The 18,957-nt window shown below is 37.5% G+C and overlaps 1 protein-coding gene across 5 annotated transcripts in view; it reads right to left on the reverse strand.

Annotated features, from left to right (window-relative positions):
* The window catches only part of usp2a (ubiquitin specific peptidase 2a), a 46,798-nt gene that overhangs the window by 2,467 nt on the left and 25,374 nt on the right, over positions 1-18,957 (reverse strand). For 3 of the 5 annotated variants that reach the window (XM_059331601.1, XM_059331602.1, XM_059331604.1), the window contains 8 exons: positions 7,115-7,165; positions 5,668-5,791; positions 5,336-5,447; positions 3,834-3,944; positions 3,034-3,098; positions 1,890-1,993; positions 1,517-1,597; positions 512-590 (listed from right to left, as the gene is read on the reverse strand). In XM_059331601.1, coding sequence (XP_059187584.1) covers positions 512-590; positions 1,517-1,597; positions 1,890-1,993; positions 3,034-3,098; positions 3,834-3,944; positions 5,336-5,447; positions 5,668-5,791; positions 7,115-7,165 — 727 coding nt within the window. The remainder of the gene's footprint in view (positions 1-511; positions 591-1,516; positions 1,598-1,889; positions 1,994-3,033; positions 3,099-3,833; positions 3,945-5,335; positions 5,448-5,667; positions 5,792-7,114; positions 7,166-18,957) is intronic. The other 2 variants (XM_059331603.1, XM_059331605.1) reach the window with 1 other exon arrangement.

The raw sequence follows: 18,957 nt of genomic DNA on the forward strand, positions 1-18,957 counted from the left end.
TAAGAATGATGATATGCTGATCTCCCTGGAAAAAAAGTAAATTCCAAACTAGGAACAAATGCAAGTCTGAGTTTGTTATTTGAAGAGATATTATTTTGTTTTAAAAATCTAATTTTTATATATTTTTTGTTATTTTACATAAAATATCATTTCTGTTGCAATTTTAGGAGGACATATGCATTGTTCTGCACAGTTACAGTTAAACATGCACTCATTGCATAGTTTGTGCTTTGCAATTACACCCTACCTCAGATAATTTTGTTTTTTGTTTGAGAAATAATTCAGGAATCTTTTTCAGTCATATTTTGTTTGCAAGCTTATTCTGTAAAATAAAAACCCTCGTGAAAAAAAATCCAGTCAAACACAGTCAAAGACAGAATAGATAAAATGGCTGGAAATTGCCACAACCAGTAGCACAAGTAACCAAGGAATGTTCCCTGTTTAAGGGGGGCTCCAAGGAAAAAAAGTTGGGAACCATTGGTGCTAGCTGGCGGTCCAGAAGAAAGGATACGCAGCACTAAAATCTTGGGGAACTTCTGTATTGTGAACTTCTTGGTGCATCTCCTCCTGGCTTTACACCTGTAACATGTCTGTGGAGAAGAAACAGTTTGTTTACTAACATGGTTTAATATGAAGCACACACACCTTTATCTACTGACATCACTGGGATATCATCACAATGCTACAGCCATGTGGACATAGCTACTTGTAAACGGCCTGTTTTGCTGTTATCATGTTTTTTTTCAAAAACATTTTTCCCCTCAATTCTGAGGATACAGAGAGGATATTGGCATGCCAGGATATCATGTTGGTAGGTTTGGCTATTTTTTATTATTATTTTTTTTTTGTTAGGCAATATTTCAAAGTGGTCACGTGACCTCAATGTCATGATATCTGAATAAAGATGGGATCTATGAGTTCCCACAAGTCTCCTCTTTACATACATACCTACTTTACACTGATAACATGCAGTTTAAGGTAAAAACCACCTCTTGTTTCTCATGCATTAAAATGTGCTATTTTCGCCAACTGTATTTGAATATTTCTGCATACTGTGGTCCCTATACTAGCTTTGAATTACATAAAATGGGTATGACTGGAAAGCTGAGACTCTTGTGGATTCTATGAGCCCAGTTTTATTTAAGTGTGTTGATGTTAGTCTCCATAGGATACCATGAGAGCATTTTTTGAAACTTGCCCTCTCTGTATAAAATGAGCTGTTGTGACTTCTAGGTTAATCACAGCCTCATTAAGCATTAGCAGCCACAAGCCAGAGACATAGAGCATTCAGGGTATGTATAGCTTTACTATGCATATTGACAATAAGGGGGTTTCTCAGCAGTTTAGAAGTGCTCATCATCCAATCGTCGAAAACACAGAAATCTCCAAAATGATTTTGATGCCAAAGTAACAGCTGGTAAAGGTGGGGCTCTTTTTAACTACTTTACTACTAAAATAGAACTTAAGTACAATATTTGAGTAAATGTACCACTGAGAAAGGATCTTGCACACTTACCGGCTTCTCGTCCCCATCAAGGACATCTTCTTTGGTGAAGAGCCGCATACAGTCCATTAGACTCACCTCACCGTAGCCCTTCTGAGCCAAAACATAGACACATTCACATTAGCATGCACACACATACATACACACACAAAGCAAAGCACAAAGAGACACAGGGAGGAAACCAAAAAGCTCATGTTAGGAGCTGAAGACATTTCTGAAAGCTTCAAATCATTATGAGAAGAAACAAAATCACAGAGAGAAAATCACCTCTGCCCTTATGATTGTGCTGACATGTGTGTGTGCTGGCCTTCTGGGACTTGTTATGCAAGGATGACCACATCCACCTGTCTATGCTACATCTGTGTGTGTGTGTGTGTTTTCTAACCTTGGCAATGGGTAGAGAGAGATCCCAGAAGGGGTCAAAGACAGTGGAGCAGAAACCACAGTGGCTGCAGGTGAGAGAGCTCTTCAGCTGCCCTACAAACAGGTCTGGAGGAGTGGGAAAGATTACATGAAAATAAACAAGATGCTGATCACTGGAGAGACACATTCAACATGAAAAATATTATGAAAAAAAATTGTTGTTATAGTATTGTTTTCTTGTGTGCATATGTGACCGTGCATGCGGCTTGTTATAGTATTTGTCACTTACATGGTTGTAACATTAGGGGTGTAAATCATGGGTATCATCACTATATGATATTAGATCGATTAATTGAACAATAATATATGAGCATATCATATCATATGTCCATTTAACACAACCTGTATATCGAATCACAAAAAACAACTAAAATATGATTTTACTATTTTACATTTTTGAGCTCTTCCCGACATTTAAATTAAAACAATCCATTCCTTCTTAAAACAAATAATAAAGATAGACCATCGGTTCACTATAAGGTGCCACATTGCTTTTTAAGTGCAAATGTTTTTTAAGGGTTAACTTAAAGAGCCCGTGATGATCTTTTATTTATGAACATTCTCAAGATAGCTTCTATCAGTGTGCTCAGTTTACTTCTCGATTCACAACAGGGAGAGTGTCAAAATAAAAGTGTATATTAAAGACGGTAATATACATTTATGCAGTTGCATTTTTCACAGATAAATCGATATATTGTTACACCCATATGTAACACATATACATATTTGTACATATCTCTATTTACTTCAAATGTATTTCTATATTTCCATATTTCTATTTTATTACCACTTGTACATATCTCTATTTACTTAAGACTTGTTGCATTTGTATTTTTTTATATTGTTGTATATTTAGTATAGCACGCTTTTTTCTTTATTTTATCTACAAACTTACTTTTTTCTATTTCTGTTTCTTATACAACAGCAACTGTAACAAAGTAATTTCCCCCGAAGATCAATTAAGTATTTCTGATTCAGATTTCCTTATGCAACCTTAATAACCTTATTAACATTTAAACAAATAAAATTAAATGTTGTTACAAGATTCAATGCATCAATTTCAAGAAAAAAACCCAACAAATTAATCTGGATGCACTTCTACTTACCGACTATCTTACTGTCTTCTCTCTCTAGATATTTAGTCCACATCTTCTTCCCTTTTTCCTCATCCCTGAACACGGAGACATGAGACTGTTATGCATACATACTGATGGCAACACTCGCTGTTTTGCTGTTCTGATTCGGTGAAATGTTTGATAATGTAATGGGTCACGGCAGAAAACGGCCACTATTTAAGGACCTGACCTACTTTATTATAGGTGGCAGAACATTAGAATAAAGGATTTTTTCACAAACACTTTCCACCCTGACACACATTTAAAAGCTGGGAATGGATATTTATCTGCATTGTTTTTAGTATTTAGACAGAGTGGACCTGTTCTGAGGGTAATACTGAAAGTTGCAGAGATTAACAGTGACCCTTAAACAAACCACGGTTAGATAACTGATAATTATATCCAAGAAGAATTGGAGCATTAAGCTGATCTGGGCCCCAGAGAGGCAACGACTCAACACAGGAGGTGAAACCGTCGCATGAAGCTTTAAATTAAAGCTTAATGATGAGGCCTTAATGATTCATGTTGCAGCAGCTTAGGCCCTGTTTACATACTGTATGTTATATATATATATATGTATATATATATATATATATATATATATATGCTCGTCTTTACCAATTCTACATGACTAAATGCCTAGAGTTGCTGTCATGTGACTGACTAATTAGATATTTGTATTAACGAGCAGATGAACAGGTGTACCTAATAAAGTGGCCGGTGATTATATTTCTATGGCGCTCTTTTTTATGTGCTTACTTCACACAGTGTCTGTCAGGAAGATTACTTACGGCAGGTGGTCGAAGTCCTCTACAGTGCCTCTTGGCCTGACAGTGACCCTGTTGACCTCATTGTGCAGGCCGTCCAGGAGGAAACGCAGAAACTCCTGAGCATCCTGTTGGCTACAAAACACAGAAACAACAGAATGGTATCAACCGATGTGACTGTATTCGGACCAGGCGGCAACCTCCAGGTCTGACCAGGGAGGCAAACCAGGAAGTGCCTTAAGCTGCATTCTACCAAAAATTCCAGCAAGACAATAGGACAATACTATGGTCTCAATCACTAGTAAAAAATCTTCTTCAAGACAATTTGATGTTATTAGTGCAAATAATGGCCCCATTTAGAAGAAAATTAGAAGATAAATAATCGTATGATTTGGGGCGTGGCTACCTTTGATTGACAGGTCGCTAACAAGACCAGCCGTCATCAGGAGAGAAGCAGAATGCGTATCCACGGCAACATGTCAATAAAGTTATATATATATAACGTTATATAGATATAAAAAATGATGTTTAGCTGTTTGGTCCCATAACTTTGACCCTTTCACTGTATTTTCACTTAATGACAGTTTATTTGAACATTTTGTTCATTAAAAATGTCTTGTTCAGCGTTTGGTTGGACTAACAGACACTCCAAGGAGTCGCTGTTCATTTTTCTGAGGTCAGTAACATATATTTTGTTTTTGTTTTTTGCTAGCCAAAATGAACATGTTCCAATGCTCAAGTTAATGTTGACATGAATTAGCAGCGACTTCTCTCAGTCATTGACTACGTCCATTATATATATACAGTCTATGATTCAGACACATCTCTAAGGACGCCTTCACAACCCAAAGTTTAGTCCATTTCAATCCAACTCGGGTGTGGTGCAAATCCTTGTTACTGTTCGTTTGGTCGCTTGTGAACATTCCAGTCGTACAGTCCGGTCTGAGACCACTTGTGAGAGGAGGTCTCGGTCCGTTTCAAAACGAACCCTAGAGTGTCAGATACAACATGACTGGGAGAGGGCTGACTTCGACTTCTGCTGAAGTCTGATGTTTGCTTGACATCTGGGCCAAAGAACATGTACAGGAGATGCTGAATAAAGTCCACAAAAACAATGAATGACATTTATAAAATTCAAGATCAACTGGAGGAGAAAGGATTCGTCGACATGATAAATCAGTGCAGAGCCAAGGTAAAAAACTACAGCAGTATTTCATGGTGCGTTTGGCTCCACGTTTCTTTGTTTATTTCCATGTTTACATTTTCCACCGCCAACATTCCAACAAATAAAAAATAATATTGCTAGTATATTTACAGCCCTATGCCTTCGTACATGCCCCTCCGCAAAATACAAAATGAACCAAAATCAATTTAACTCTGATTCAGATGAACCAAACTTGGGTTGTGAAAGCGCACTTAGACTTTTATTCTTCAAGTCACTTACTATCAGACAAAGTCAATACAAAGTGCTTCTCAAACATATAGAAAGCTTTTAAAAGTGAGAGTGAAGAGTGTAAAAAGCTTACTTGTATCCCACAAATCTGGGAGCGTATCTCTGGATCTGAGTTTTGAATTCAGATGGGCTGACCGCCTCACTGCTGGACGACGTCCACACGGTCTGTATCAGCTTGGCAAATTCTACCAGAACAGAAACATTCTTAATAATTCTAAAAACAATGTATTCAGGTTGAACTAAAGGTACTGTATCTGTGTCAGATATTCATGCAATCTCAACCACCCAAAAAAACTAGAAAAACACTGTCAGTGTTCAAACACGTGCTCTGAAAGATGCAAATCTAATCCAGAGGTTAAGAGCAGCGGTTTGGACTCTAGGGGGCCTATGTGACTCGTCTCTTACCTTCCATGAGGGCTGTGTTGGTGCGGCTGTTGTTGTTAAGGTCTCTGCGGTGCGAGTTGTGCAGGCAGTAGTCTCGCAGGCTGTGTGTGTTGCTGAGACACTGCAGGATACTGTTCATGAAACACTGCAAGGGGAAACATCACAAACACTTTGATTCATTTGCAGATAAAACAACATCAAGCTCCATTCACTGAGGATTGGTATTTGCTGGAAAACTTGTAACACTAACAATGAACAGTTGGCTAAGGGAAATATACTTAACCACTTTATTACTGAGAATTAGTTGAAAAGATTGATATCCTATTTTACCGTACAGATATGACAGTGACATTTATCTTCTCATCAAACTTACAGCAACAAGTTAGAGGAGTAATTTTCTGAAATTACATTATCAATGTCTAACTTCTGTGGAAGTTCTTTTAAGACAAACTGAGACTTGTGATGAAATACCCGTCTCTGAGCACTGTTGGGGTGGTAATTAGATGGACAGATGTGTGAAATGTAAATTGGGGGGTATTGATTTATTCACTCACAATCTGGTTACAAAATTCCTGCATATATCCAGACTTTTGTTCTTTTTATACTGAATATATTTGACCTTGTCTCCAGTTTTACTTGGCCTATCAACTTCAAAGAAAAACTGGCATGGAGTTTCAAGTCAGTCCTTTAGAGGGAAGCTGACAGCAGAAAACACGCTGCTCTGTTTTTACGTCGAGACGTTATGCCTTTTCGTTATGCCTATGGCCTTTTCGTGGGCTCCAGAGGGTTAACTCAGAACTAATGCGCTTCTGTTCCAAACATTGTGGTCTGCAGTCATGTGATACATGTTAACAGACCTTAGAGTATAACATTTCTGTTATACTTCTCAAACTGAGGATTACTCCTGACAATGTCTACAATCAGCCTAGAGATAATGTGTCATAATGTCTGCCTTTCAGCTATCCATATTGTTTCTTTATAAATAAATGTGTAATGTAACCCCCCATACACACACACACACACACATATGTAGACATGTTGTCAAAGACAGCTCTGTGTTTAACCTGCTCCCATCACGTGTCCAGATGAGACACGTGCAATTTGGTAAGATCAAACCAGTCGGAGAGAGAGGGACCAGTACTCCCTGGTCCATAGTTCATGGCAGCTCTCTGATTAGGTTACACACACACACACACACACACACACACACACACACACACACACACACACACACACACACACACACACACACACACAGTTTATTTTAGGAGCCTTCCTCCTGACTGTTGCCTGGTAGATAGTAACTCTGCTGGACCACCACTCTTGTTTGGACGTCAACAAACTGCTATCACCAACTGAATGATGGGAATTCAGTGTGTGAAGAATAAGATAAGATAATAAGAACTATGGCAAGACGTTTGGCTCTAAGGTGAATGTAATCAGACTTATATGTAGCTGCTGTACTTACAGTGTTTCCCAGGTTCTTTAGTCCCACCAGTCCTTGGGCACTCTTTGAATTCTGAAAGACAAAACACATAATATTTAGATTAGATTCTGAAGTCAAATCGACATTATAAAATGAAAAGTTCCTGCTTTCCCAGTTTCATATTGGATTAAACTGAATAATCTTTGGTTTTTGGATTTACAAAGAAGAGATTTAAAGACATTCATTTGGGCTTTAGGAAACAGGGATGGATATTTTTTAATATTTTGACATTTTATACAACTCTCTCTATTAAACTGCCACATTGACAAATTTGGCGATGCATTTCTCCACTTAATATCTTGTAGGACTGCAAGTAAATATTATTTTCAATGTCACTTAATCTGGTTTGGTCTATAAAATGTCAGGAAATTGTGAAAAATGGTGATCAGTGTTTAGATACCACCCTCAAATGTTTAGTTTCAGCAACAACTCCAAGATATTCAGCTTACTTTCATGAAAGAAGAAAGAAACCAGAAAATCTGCAAATTTAAGAAGCTGAAAGGAGACACTGTTTTTTTCTCAAAAAATTACTCAAACCAATTAAAAAACACAGAGGAACTCTATAGACTGAACTGAGATGCATATTAAGTGTCTCAGGGTGGATTTGTACTTTAACGATGTCCCCAGGAAGCTGGAGAATCAGCAAAACTTGGACATGTGACCAAGATGTGATCTATCTACACATGAATGTGTATTGTGCCCGTTTAGGAGTGACAGACAGGAGACTTTTCTTGGTGAGCATAATCTTGAGAGAGGAACTTGTTTGTTATCTCACAGTCAGTTCCTCTCTTGGTAATCACTCCCAGAAGGCAGAGATCTCATCAACAACAGTAGATAACATGTAATCAGAGGACTCTAAGGATTTTCTACACTGTAGCTTTTATTGTTTCTAACTCTCTGGGCAGCAAACCGTGAAACACACACATTTTAGCTCAGCAGATGGCAAATCATATCATCATGATCTTAAAATGATACCAAATGCTTTGCAGAACTTATGTCATCACTCACTGCAGTTACATTTCATTACATAAGTTGAGTGGTTATATAATTGAGTAGCTCGAGAAGGAACTGACAAAGATCACGGGGGTGGATAAGGATTGCACTTCGACTCGACTGAGAAGCTGAGGCAGCAGACAAAAATGCTCCAGAAAACATGAGCTATGAAAAATGTAATTCATTTTTCACACATCAATTCTATCCAGCTGCATCACTGATCATGTCCCATCAAAGGAAAGGTCAGGTTTATATCTTGAGTTGGATAACAATCATTTCTGAATATAAAAGAATAGCTGTCATAATACAGTTAAGAGCAACAAACAGATGATTTTACCAGCTTTGATTTTATGTCTCAAAACAAGCTGAGCAGAAGCCAAGCAGAGAAACTAACAGTGCAGAAACTTGAGCTTTTATTTTCTAGGGAGAGAGCAACTCTGCAGGGCCGGCAGCCTAACACCAGTCACCTGATCGCTCTGGCAGCTGAAATCTATCTCATCCACATGCCCCGTTACCCTCACCTGTGGTGAAGCTGGAGCACATTCACTGAGAGTACTGTGTATCGAGACCACCGTGAAAAATGTCCCCGCAATCTAACTGTTCGCTCTCTAAATCAAACAGAGCATGTAGAGATGAAGGGAAGACAGTTTTCAAAGAATGAGTTTTAAACCTGCTATTGGATTTAAAATGTATGTTTTCTGAGAGGTTGTAGGAGTGGGACTGATACAGGTCTGTACTGATTATACTGGTACAAATAGCAAATGGATCAATATAAAGTAGTAGGCTTGCACCTAATGATTTTTCATTACTGACTGATATGCAAATTACCTTTCCCATTTATGTTCCTGTAGTTTGATAGCTCTCTGATTTTGCAATTTTAATGTATTTTTTTTAATCATATCATTGATGGATACCTCTGTGGAGAGAAGAGTTTTCAGCACACCATCACCCTATTCCAGCTGAGTTGAAGAGGTGTTTTTGTGGTGGTCGGGCTGGCGCTAAAGTGAAGGCTTGGAAATAGATACAGATATAAGCCCTTTCTGCCAACAGTCCTCATAGGAAATGTCAACTCTCTGCCCAACAAGACTGATGAACTGGAGATACTGGTGAAATCTTATGTGCTTTATGGAAATGTGGTTGAATCAAAACATCTCAGACTCCAACGTGGATCTACCTGGTTTCACTCTCATACAATCAGACAGAGATGCTAAAGCTAATGGCAAGAAAAAAGGTGGGGGCTTGGCTTTATTTATGAACCAGAGATGGTGCCATCCTGCACATGTTACTGTCAAGGAGAAGATGTGCTGTCCAATTATTGGCAGTAAGTATGAGACCATATTATGTACCAAGAGAGTTCTGTCAAGATGTTTGAGGCCATCTTGAAATACCTGGATCATCCGCTACAAAAAACCTTTATGGACCAAAAAACAGCAGTGGACGGCTCCTCTCTCTCTGTTGCAGGACGGAGAGATACAAAAGATCCTTCTCTCCTACAGCCATCAGGCTGTCTCATTCTAACAGAGCTAACAGACTAACTGAATTTCCCCTCTGGGGATAAAATAAAGTAATTTTGATTTGATTTTTTTTTTTGTCAACTAGGAAAGCAAACATCAGAGCTATGAAAAAAGAAACTGCAATTTCCCAGAGCTTATGCTGATGTTTTTAAAGTTGTAAGTAGCCCAGAGTTTTTTGTTCTTTAAAGCTGCATTAATGTCCATCTAGCAAAATGCTCTTACTAAATTGGAGCCCCTGGTAAAAGGTTACACAGGGCAGCTGGTAGCTGTGTCTGGGCCTTTTATTGTGAAAGGTAATAACAGGAGTAGTGGTTCTGCTCAGTCACTGCCTTTGTCGAGGTTGAAAGGAGTAATAAAGTTTTCTGTCTTGGTTTGGACTACAGAGGCTTGTATAAATGCAATTCATAACCCCGTGTTACATCAAAACAAGATGTCCATCCTGCACATAGTGATTGGTTGATGCTTTTATTCATGAATGCCTGTTTTCAGGAAATCAACCACGCTGTGAATTAAATTATGTTGTTCTTTTCAGAGTAATATTTGTGTTCCGAGGGAAAACACTCACAACAAAAACAACTGTTTTGACATATAAATATACTGACATAGGAATTAATCACACACATTAATACTAAAAGGCCTTAGAGAGACAATTGTCTGTGGCTGGCTATGAACAAACTGAACATTTGATCCACTGTTAATTCTTTGGTGTTTTGGGCAATTTTGTGTATTTGTTTTTTAATACTTTTTATTCTGCCATTAAAAAATGTTTACCATGTTTTGTGGCACAACCTAACCCATATCTATATGACCTGATAAATATTTTTTCACTTTAACTTACTGGATCAACATTTTGAACCCAAAAGAAACATAAAATCTAATTTTGAAAATTATGTTTTGATTTTTTAACTTTTAAAACACAATCATGCTTAATGAAGAATTTCAAATGCTTCTTACAAATATAACATATAAGAGGTAAAACGAGGAGAACATCCAGTTCTATTTTTTTATACTGAAGCTGACAGCAGGGAAACACACTGCTGAAGTTTTTACGTTGTGATGTCATAAAGAAATGTTTAAGATATTGATAGTAGATAATCAAAATACAGAAATTGTTGGGTCATTTTCATTCAGTCATTTCAGCTCTGCAGAGAGAAGCTTTGGTTGCATTGCAGGTTTAGATAAAGGACGTTGAATCTGACAGCAGAAATCAAAGTGAGTCGTCAAGAGATCTCTTCACATGATTGGGAACATGTTTGTCTGTTCATCAGTGGCGTGAGCCCTCAGCTTATGCAGTTATGAGTAGTACTGTTACAGGATTGGCTTTTTAGTATTATATAAATAACCTCTGCCATCTGTCTCTTATTCAGGAGAAAAGAGTGAGGACAGCATGTGGAGGGGAAAATCTACAGCTTAATTAACTACGGCTTATCTAAACCCTTTCTTTCTAAATTCCACTGTAGTGAATGGAGCACTTCACGAGCCACTTCCATATAACACACACACACACACACACACACCACACACACACACACACACGCACACACACACACACACACACACACACACACACACGACTGATCCTCTCTGGTCACCTACAATTCGATTTCATAACAGACACACACACACACACATCTCCCCACCGTTGGAATGTGTAAGTCTGACTTTGCTGCACTCTGCTGAGTAATGCCACGGCCAGTCCCAAAAATAGCAGCCTCCTTTTAATAACGCCTGCTTGTCCACTCGCAATTGGCTGATCCTTCGTCCAACCTGGCAGACGTCACAATGATGAAACAACATCCCCGTTCAGTCTCTGTAGCAACGCTATTCTTGTTTTTTTTTTGCGGGATGGAAAGCTAGAGGACATGGTGACATCACTGTGACAAAGCTGAGTGTGTGTGTGTGTGTGTGTGTGTGTGAGACTCAGTGTTCGAGAGTTTAGAGTGTGAGGAAGTGAATGACTTGGAGCAGATGTGACTTTTAGATCAGAATCATTTACAGACTGAAGCTGAAAACAGCCAAATATTTTTTCCTGATATTCAGCATTTAAGCACACAATAATTTACTCTTGTTTAAGGGGAGACACTACATGTGAATAGGGAATTTTTTAACGTATATATCACCATGAAACTTCCTCTCCAGTCTTATTCTTGTCCAGTCACTCAGTTTGTGAGGGCGGCCAGCTCTAGGCAGATTTAAACAAGGTCCATACTGCTTCCGTTTCTTAATGGTTTAACTGAACTCTGTGGGATGTCCAGTGAGCTGGACATTTCTTTATAGCCATCTTTTGACTTATACTTTTCAATGATCTTTTCTCTGAGTTGCTTGGATTATTCTTTGTCTTCATGTTGCAATTGTAGCAGAAATAGTGATGAACCAGAGACTGGACCTCCCAGACACATGTTTTTTTATACTACGATCACTTGACACACATAAACTGCACTCAAGTGATCTCCATTTCACTAACTGTAACACTGCTGCATCAACTTGCTGGAGCTTTGTTGAATTAGGACAGTTACTTTAAAGGGGGTGAATACTTCTGAAATCATTTATTTTACCTTATATATTTTTAATAAATTGACATTATTTTGTAAAAATCTGTTTTCACTTGGCTATTAAAGAGGTTTTCTTTTGCAAATTCCTTTTAAAAAGGCCAAATTATATTGACCATGATTTCATGTGTAAAAGCAAGAAAAGGGTGAAACATCCAAGGGGGATGAATACTTTGCAAGCCACTGTATATAGTATGCATATATATATATATATGTGTATATATATATATATATATATATATATATATATATATATATAAATGTGTGTGTGTGTGTGTGTGTGTGTGTGTGTGTGTAGTATACATACATATCTATCGAGGAATAGAGTGATAGTAACTAAAGTCAATTAAGACAAGGATGAAGATTTTGATTATAATAATTCTTTTTACTTATAAATGTATCATAATAATGCATAATCTGTTATTCATATTCCCTCTGGGGGGTATTTAACAATGCAATAAGATGGTTTAATGATTAACTACCTCACTACCTTACATAACATACTCATAAATCCGTTTATCAGTCTAATCTTGCTGTTGGCAATAAATTAAACTAAAGCAGAGAGAAGAATAAACAAAGAAGCATCTTGTGGAAGAAGATTTTTGCTTTGTAGAGGAAGAGATGAACATAAAACCAACCATCTTCTGTTCATATTCCCAGTTGTTCCACGTGAGCGGACTGATACATACTGTACACAAAAGAGGCAGCCCAGGGGGATAACTTTGCATAAATGCTCTATTCATAAATGTCAGAAGCAGCGCTGGCAACTCGCAAGCTACTTTTGAAACCCTACTCCTCTGAGGCTAAAAAGCATGGTGAACACAGAGGCCACATTAAAAAGCTTTCCGGAGGCCAGGTTGAACTGCTTCCTAAAGCTGGGAATAAGAGATAGCGGAAATGTCCCCTTGGCTTGTACCCAGTTTCGGGGAAGTGGAATCCGTTCATCCCCTGTCTGTAATTAACTCAAAGATTGCTGGCCTGAAGGATGGAGGCTGGTGTCAGAGTGGAGGAAATGGGTAAAAGCAAGGTGAGGAGGCTGGAAGAAATAAATAATCCCTGATTATGGCCTTTCTTTCCACGGGTCTTATTAGGAAAACAGGAGAAGACAACAACCACAAACTATAAGAAAGAAATAACGCTTTTCTGTTCCACTCATTTCATTTCATTTAGTCATTTAGCAGACGCTTTTATCCAAAGCGACTTACACTCAATGAACTTTGGCCCATAGCAGGGAGACTAAACTGTCCAGCACACACTCAGGCATAATCTAAGGAATCCAATGTAATAAATGCCTGATACGCTTCCCTTTAGTGTCAGACATCAGCTGATATTGATCAAAAGAAGACAACAGAAAGGATGGGCTCAACTGACTGAACGGTTTTGGAGGCTACATTCTTGTCATAAGTAAATAACTGTGTGGGAATGTAAAAAAATCAATGTGCATTTACACTTAAGCGTTTGTTGAAGCAATCACAACACTGTGACTAAAGTGATTTTTCTACTTGACACCCATGCGCTTGATTGATAGTTTGAGAGACTCATTTGCTCTTCACTGTCTGATCTGAAATAAAAAACAATTTTTTTACACATTTATGGCCCTAATAGTGACATCGGCATTCAGAAAAGTGAAATGAGAAGCTCCACTGCACACACGCAAGCACACACACACACACACCCACACACACTTTTGTTTGTTTCCCTCTAATTGCTACGAGACCAGAAATGTTTCAGCAGGTGTGTCTGTATGACTTTGAAGCCAAAATCCTATCCTAAAAAAATTATGTCTGATGAAATCAAATATATTTTGAATCTTAATCAATAAGTTACAAGTGCAGATGGATAAAGTCTTCCTGTTTGAACTAGGGAAGAACAATATGGATTTTTTTTTTCAGTTGATACCAATAACTTATAATTACCTCATAGCAGATACTGATACAATAACCAATATTTTATTCTATTTCAAGTTTATAATGCGGTTTATGCACACCTAATAAATGCTCAATGGCACTGACTAGCTGCCACTGAATGTGTAATTGTTGCACTTATTATTTCAATGACAGCAATTTGGCTGATATTATCGACCAATAATTTATTGACTGTAATTTAATTATTGGACTAATGCATAAATCGAGATTTCCTGTTATCCTCCGATTATTTATCTGTACTGATATATATAATGTGCATCCCTTGTTTGAACTGAACTAAAGTGAACATTAGACCTAACCTTTTAGAGAATTACTTCCTTTTGTTGCTGGTGTGGGAAAATAACATGCTCAGAGCACAAGATATATAGCTTGATGAAATTCCAGAAGGGAGCTGATTCCAAACTATAAACGACTGCAAAACATTGTGATGGTCTTTGCTATTAAATTGCTCTTTATGTGTATGAGTAAAGAAAATGCTTTATATCAGTGCATTTGCTGCTCATTAATAGGGCTTGAGTAATGTGTGGACAGCAATACTGATATATTTTAGATCAAGTCTTTGCATATTTTTTTTCCAGTACCAACAGTGTGACATTACAAGTAATTAATATGGATAGCATTCTCTATCATGGTGTATGGAATTTTATGTCACAATTCATACATTGTGATCAATTGGAAAGTGCTTATGAATAAAAGGTCAAATAATGTCAAGCAGCAAAGTGTTGTTATTGCTCGAAAGCAGTCCTGCTCGTTAATTTATAACATTGCCCACCAAGGCCCTAAAAGACCCAGATTTTTAAGGGATAGCTAAGACATCTCTGTCCATTGGCATATTTGTATTCTCTCACAGTGTATACTTATTCGACTCTCAATCACATCATTATATTCTCAGAATTACAACAATTTAGTCCTTAAAGGAACTAAGGCACTATGGACAAGCAGGCAGAACAAAGAAGCTAAACAATGTATTGCTGTCAACAGGGGCAGCAGCTAAATTAATTTCAGCCACCTAAAAAATTAAGAGCAGATTCAGTGTACACTATATTTAGAATATTTTCACCGCTTAACTTTGCTGTGAGACAGACACCAGATTCCTTTGACAAAAACAGTAATTTTTTACTGCCTACAATAACACAAATTTCCTAACCAATGTAAGCAGCAGTAGACCAGCAACTCCAGTATTCTGTGAGGTAAAATTACTGTTTTTTCAAAGGAGTGTGATTCAGTTCAATCCATGTATACTGGCTGTCTGACGGCCTCATGTACCTCATGCAACCCCACAACAAAAATCTGCTCTAACCCTTCATGAAGTTTGAGACACGAAAGCTCCTCAGTGAAACAACACAATATGCAGGCATACCAATGGGAACTGAAAAAGCTTATTCAAAATCAAAGTGGATGACTAATATCTACCGGCTATTGCAGCACTGGCTATGCTCTAATAATAAGCCTCGAACACCATAGCAATAACAAGTGTCACTTTCCCCCCTCTCTGCTCTGCTTGTGTCTCTGTGCTGTAAACTTAACTTCACACTACCAGCAGCAGGATGCCTGGGTCCACCTGGCAGTTCCGAATGCCAACCGCTGATTGGCTGCCATACCAGCGTGAGAGAGCGCAGCAGAACGGCCTGTTCTGACCTGTCTCTCTATTTGGCAGACCATCATAAACAATCTCTCTCTCTCTCACTCTCTACCTTTCCTGCTACTGTCGAGTTTCTCCCATGTGAGCAGAAGTGACACTTTTGCTCACATGCGGATTCATGTGTGCGCGCAGACACACACCCTCAGCTTTGGCACTTGATAGGTAAAGAGAGACAATCTATTTATTTCAGCCTTCCAAAAAGCACACAAGGGAACAAAATCAGTCATCAGAGCTTGTTGAGCCAGTGTCCGGTGACGTGGAGCCCCAGCTTATCTCTTTCACACAGGCTCGCACCACACTTACATGCAAACAAGTAAACAGTGAGATCTTCTTACTGAGATGAAATCTTTCTGAGAAATACAAATAAATGCAGCCTATGATCCTATGAACTGGCCCCTTGGTTGTGTTTCATTAGATCAAAGATTGTGAGCTTTTCACATGCCATCTTCATTCACTGGGAGTACTACACTTAAATCCAACATTGTTTAGACAACAGCTACAGAGCATGTGGCCATAAAGCAATGCATTGGCTTCTTATATAACAGCTCTGTTCTTCTTCACATATCTCCATGGGTATGCATGTCTATACCAAGGAAATAATTCATCCTCAATAGTAGCAAAGTTAACTACTAGCTGACAGGCTTGTGTTTATATTACACTGAAGCCTGGGCCTCAAGGCCTGTGTCTCATCACAGCACACTGCACTGAAAGATCACAACATATTACGCCTTGACAAGTAGACTGAAAATAACCAAATACTAATGTATAAAGTGCCAACACCTCAGAATTGTACAGTGTATAAATACCACACGTGATATCCTCATGTGATCTCCTCTCTATAAGTTAATGAGCAACACTAAAATTTGTCTTTAGTATAAAAAAATCAATAAGCCTAAATCCCTGATACTTGAGTAGGTTGGTTATAATGATTTCACAAACAAGGATGAGCACATGAGTGAATGAGGAACATTCTAAATCAAGTCTAAAAATTAATTAACATAAAAGACCAACCAATATATTGATTTTTGATCAATATATTGATTGATTTTTATATTGATATTATCTGCAAATATTGGCCTATCCAAGGAATATCGGTATGGGCTTATATGTTGTCATTTTAACATATAACATAAAAAACAGTGCTTGGGTGATTTAGAAATGGTCTTAGCTATTTATTTTAATTGTATTTATTCTTTATTTAAATGGTCAGCAATTTGCTGATACTAAACATACAGTACTGATATTTATTTTATTTTTGTTTTTTTCTCAGCTTTCTTTTTATAGAGTTGGTTGACAATGTAATATATTGTATGTATAATGTATAATAATGGTAAATATTCTTCAATGTTTAAGAAAGCGGTGCAGATTTGTGCACAATCCACATAGAAAGGTCATATCTGTGAATTTTTCCCCTCAAAAATCAGTATCGGTCTCAAAAATCGTATTGGTCGGGCTCCAATTAGCACTCAAACATATTTATTAGAAAAATGTATAATTTTTGTACTATTAAAGTCTAAATAACATTTAAAAATATTTTCAAACCTTTTAAATAGCTACCCTGTTTAGCACATATTTAGCAACATATGTCATGAACATTACAATAAAATCTATTTCTGTGTATTTTTATATCAGTCATACTTGCAAAACAAAATATGTGTGCTTACAGTATTTAAGCTAGTACGGTACTTACCAATTTCAAACAACAATATAATAACATTCACTCATCAATCAATCTCCATACCTATTATTGTCATCATAAATTAATTTGTGAATCTTTTTAATGTAATTTAGCATATATCTGCCAAATCAGAACATTTATTACAATAGTCAAAAAAATTCTTAATATTTTGATGCTGATTCCAATCACATCGTCAGATTTATGAAGCAAACAGAGACGTTATGCTATATAAATGATTAAAGTTATTAATCAATTATTATAATAGTTGGCAACCGATTTCCTGTCAATCGTCTGATCGATTCATCATTTCAGCATTAGCTTTTATACTACAGACAGTTAGATGGCTGCTGCAGAAAACATCCTTTAACCTTACAGCTGTCAGTGCTGGTGTGCTGTGAGCCTGCTGTGCAGAAACATTTGGGTGATCAGAGAAAACCACACAAACCCTAATGTAAGCTCATGCTAACACAAGTGTACACATTCAGATACAGTATGCACACACAAGGAGATAGAGAAACCATTTTCCTTGATGATGATGAGTAAGAGATGAAGGAGAAGGACAGGACAGGAGGAGCAGGTGGACAGCGACAACAAAACAGAAAGCATGGCCAAGCTGCCAGGCCTGGCCAGCGCTAAAGTGTATTCTAATGTGATTTCTCATTACATAACAGAAGCTGGCACACACAGCAGGTCCACTCCATGCTGTAGCTTGACAATATACACACATATACAAACATACACACACATACACAACTGCAGCAGCAAGGCTCTGCTGATCACAAATTAAAAATGGTTCTTCTTCTTCTTCTTCTTCTTCTCATATTAGAACAAATATAGCTGATGAGTAGGCTTTTACCCTACCCAACGGTGAATCAGTAATTTTAACCTCCATATATCTTCATAAGGAGTGGGCAGTCAAAGAATAATAGAAGAATTGTCAGTAACCACATTTTCAATCCCATCAGTACAAATTTGAGGCTAGTATATTGGTTTACTTCCACAGTAATTTATTATTGGCAAATCCCTGTAAAACATTTCTGAAATCATTTTAATAATTATCATTTGTTTATCTCTGACTTTTAATAACAGATATTATTCCAGTGTGGCAGGAACTTTAATGTCCTGCAATTATCAAATACTTTTAAAGCGACTTTTCCACCATGATAATAATAAATGTAGGGAAAGTCATTTTATATCCACAAAAGACACACACACACACACACACACAAAATTGAATCAGCACAGCAAAACAGCAACAGTAGCTTTCAACCAAACATATTGCCATTATTCCTTTGTTTTGAGGCTGAACTTGATTACACAACAGTGGTTTTCAGTACATTGTGCACACAGACCTACATTTGCCTATATATGTGGCCTCGTCCATATGGAAAGAGCCAGAGGCAACATACAAATACTAGATACTCCAGTGCATAAAGACAGCCCTTTCATAATGGGTTATTTCTTTATTTACTTCCATTATAGCCCTACAGTGAGATACATAAGAGCAGTATAGTAAGAGCAGCT

This window comes from Centropristis striata, chromosome 4, assembly GCF_030273125.1.
Source record: "Centropristis striata isolate RG_2023a ecotype Rhode Island chromosome 4, C.striata_1.0, whole genome shotgun sequence".
Lineage (NCBI taxonomy): Eukaryota > Metazoa > Chordata > Actinopteri > Perciformes > Serranidae > Centropristis > Centropristis striata.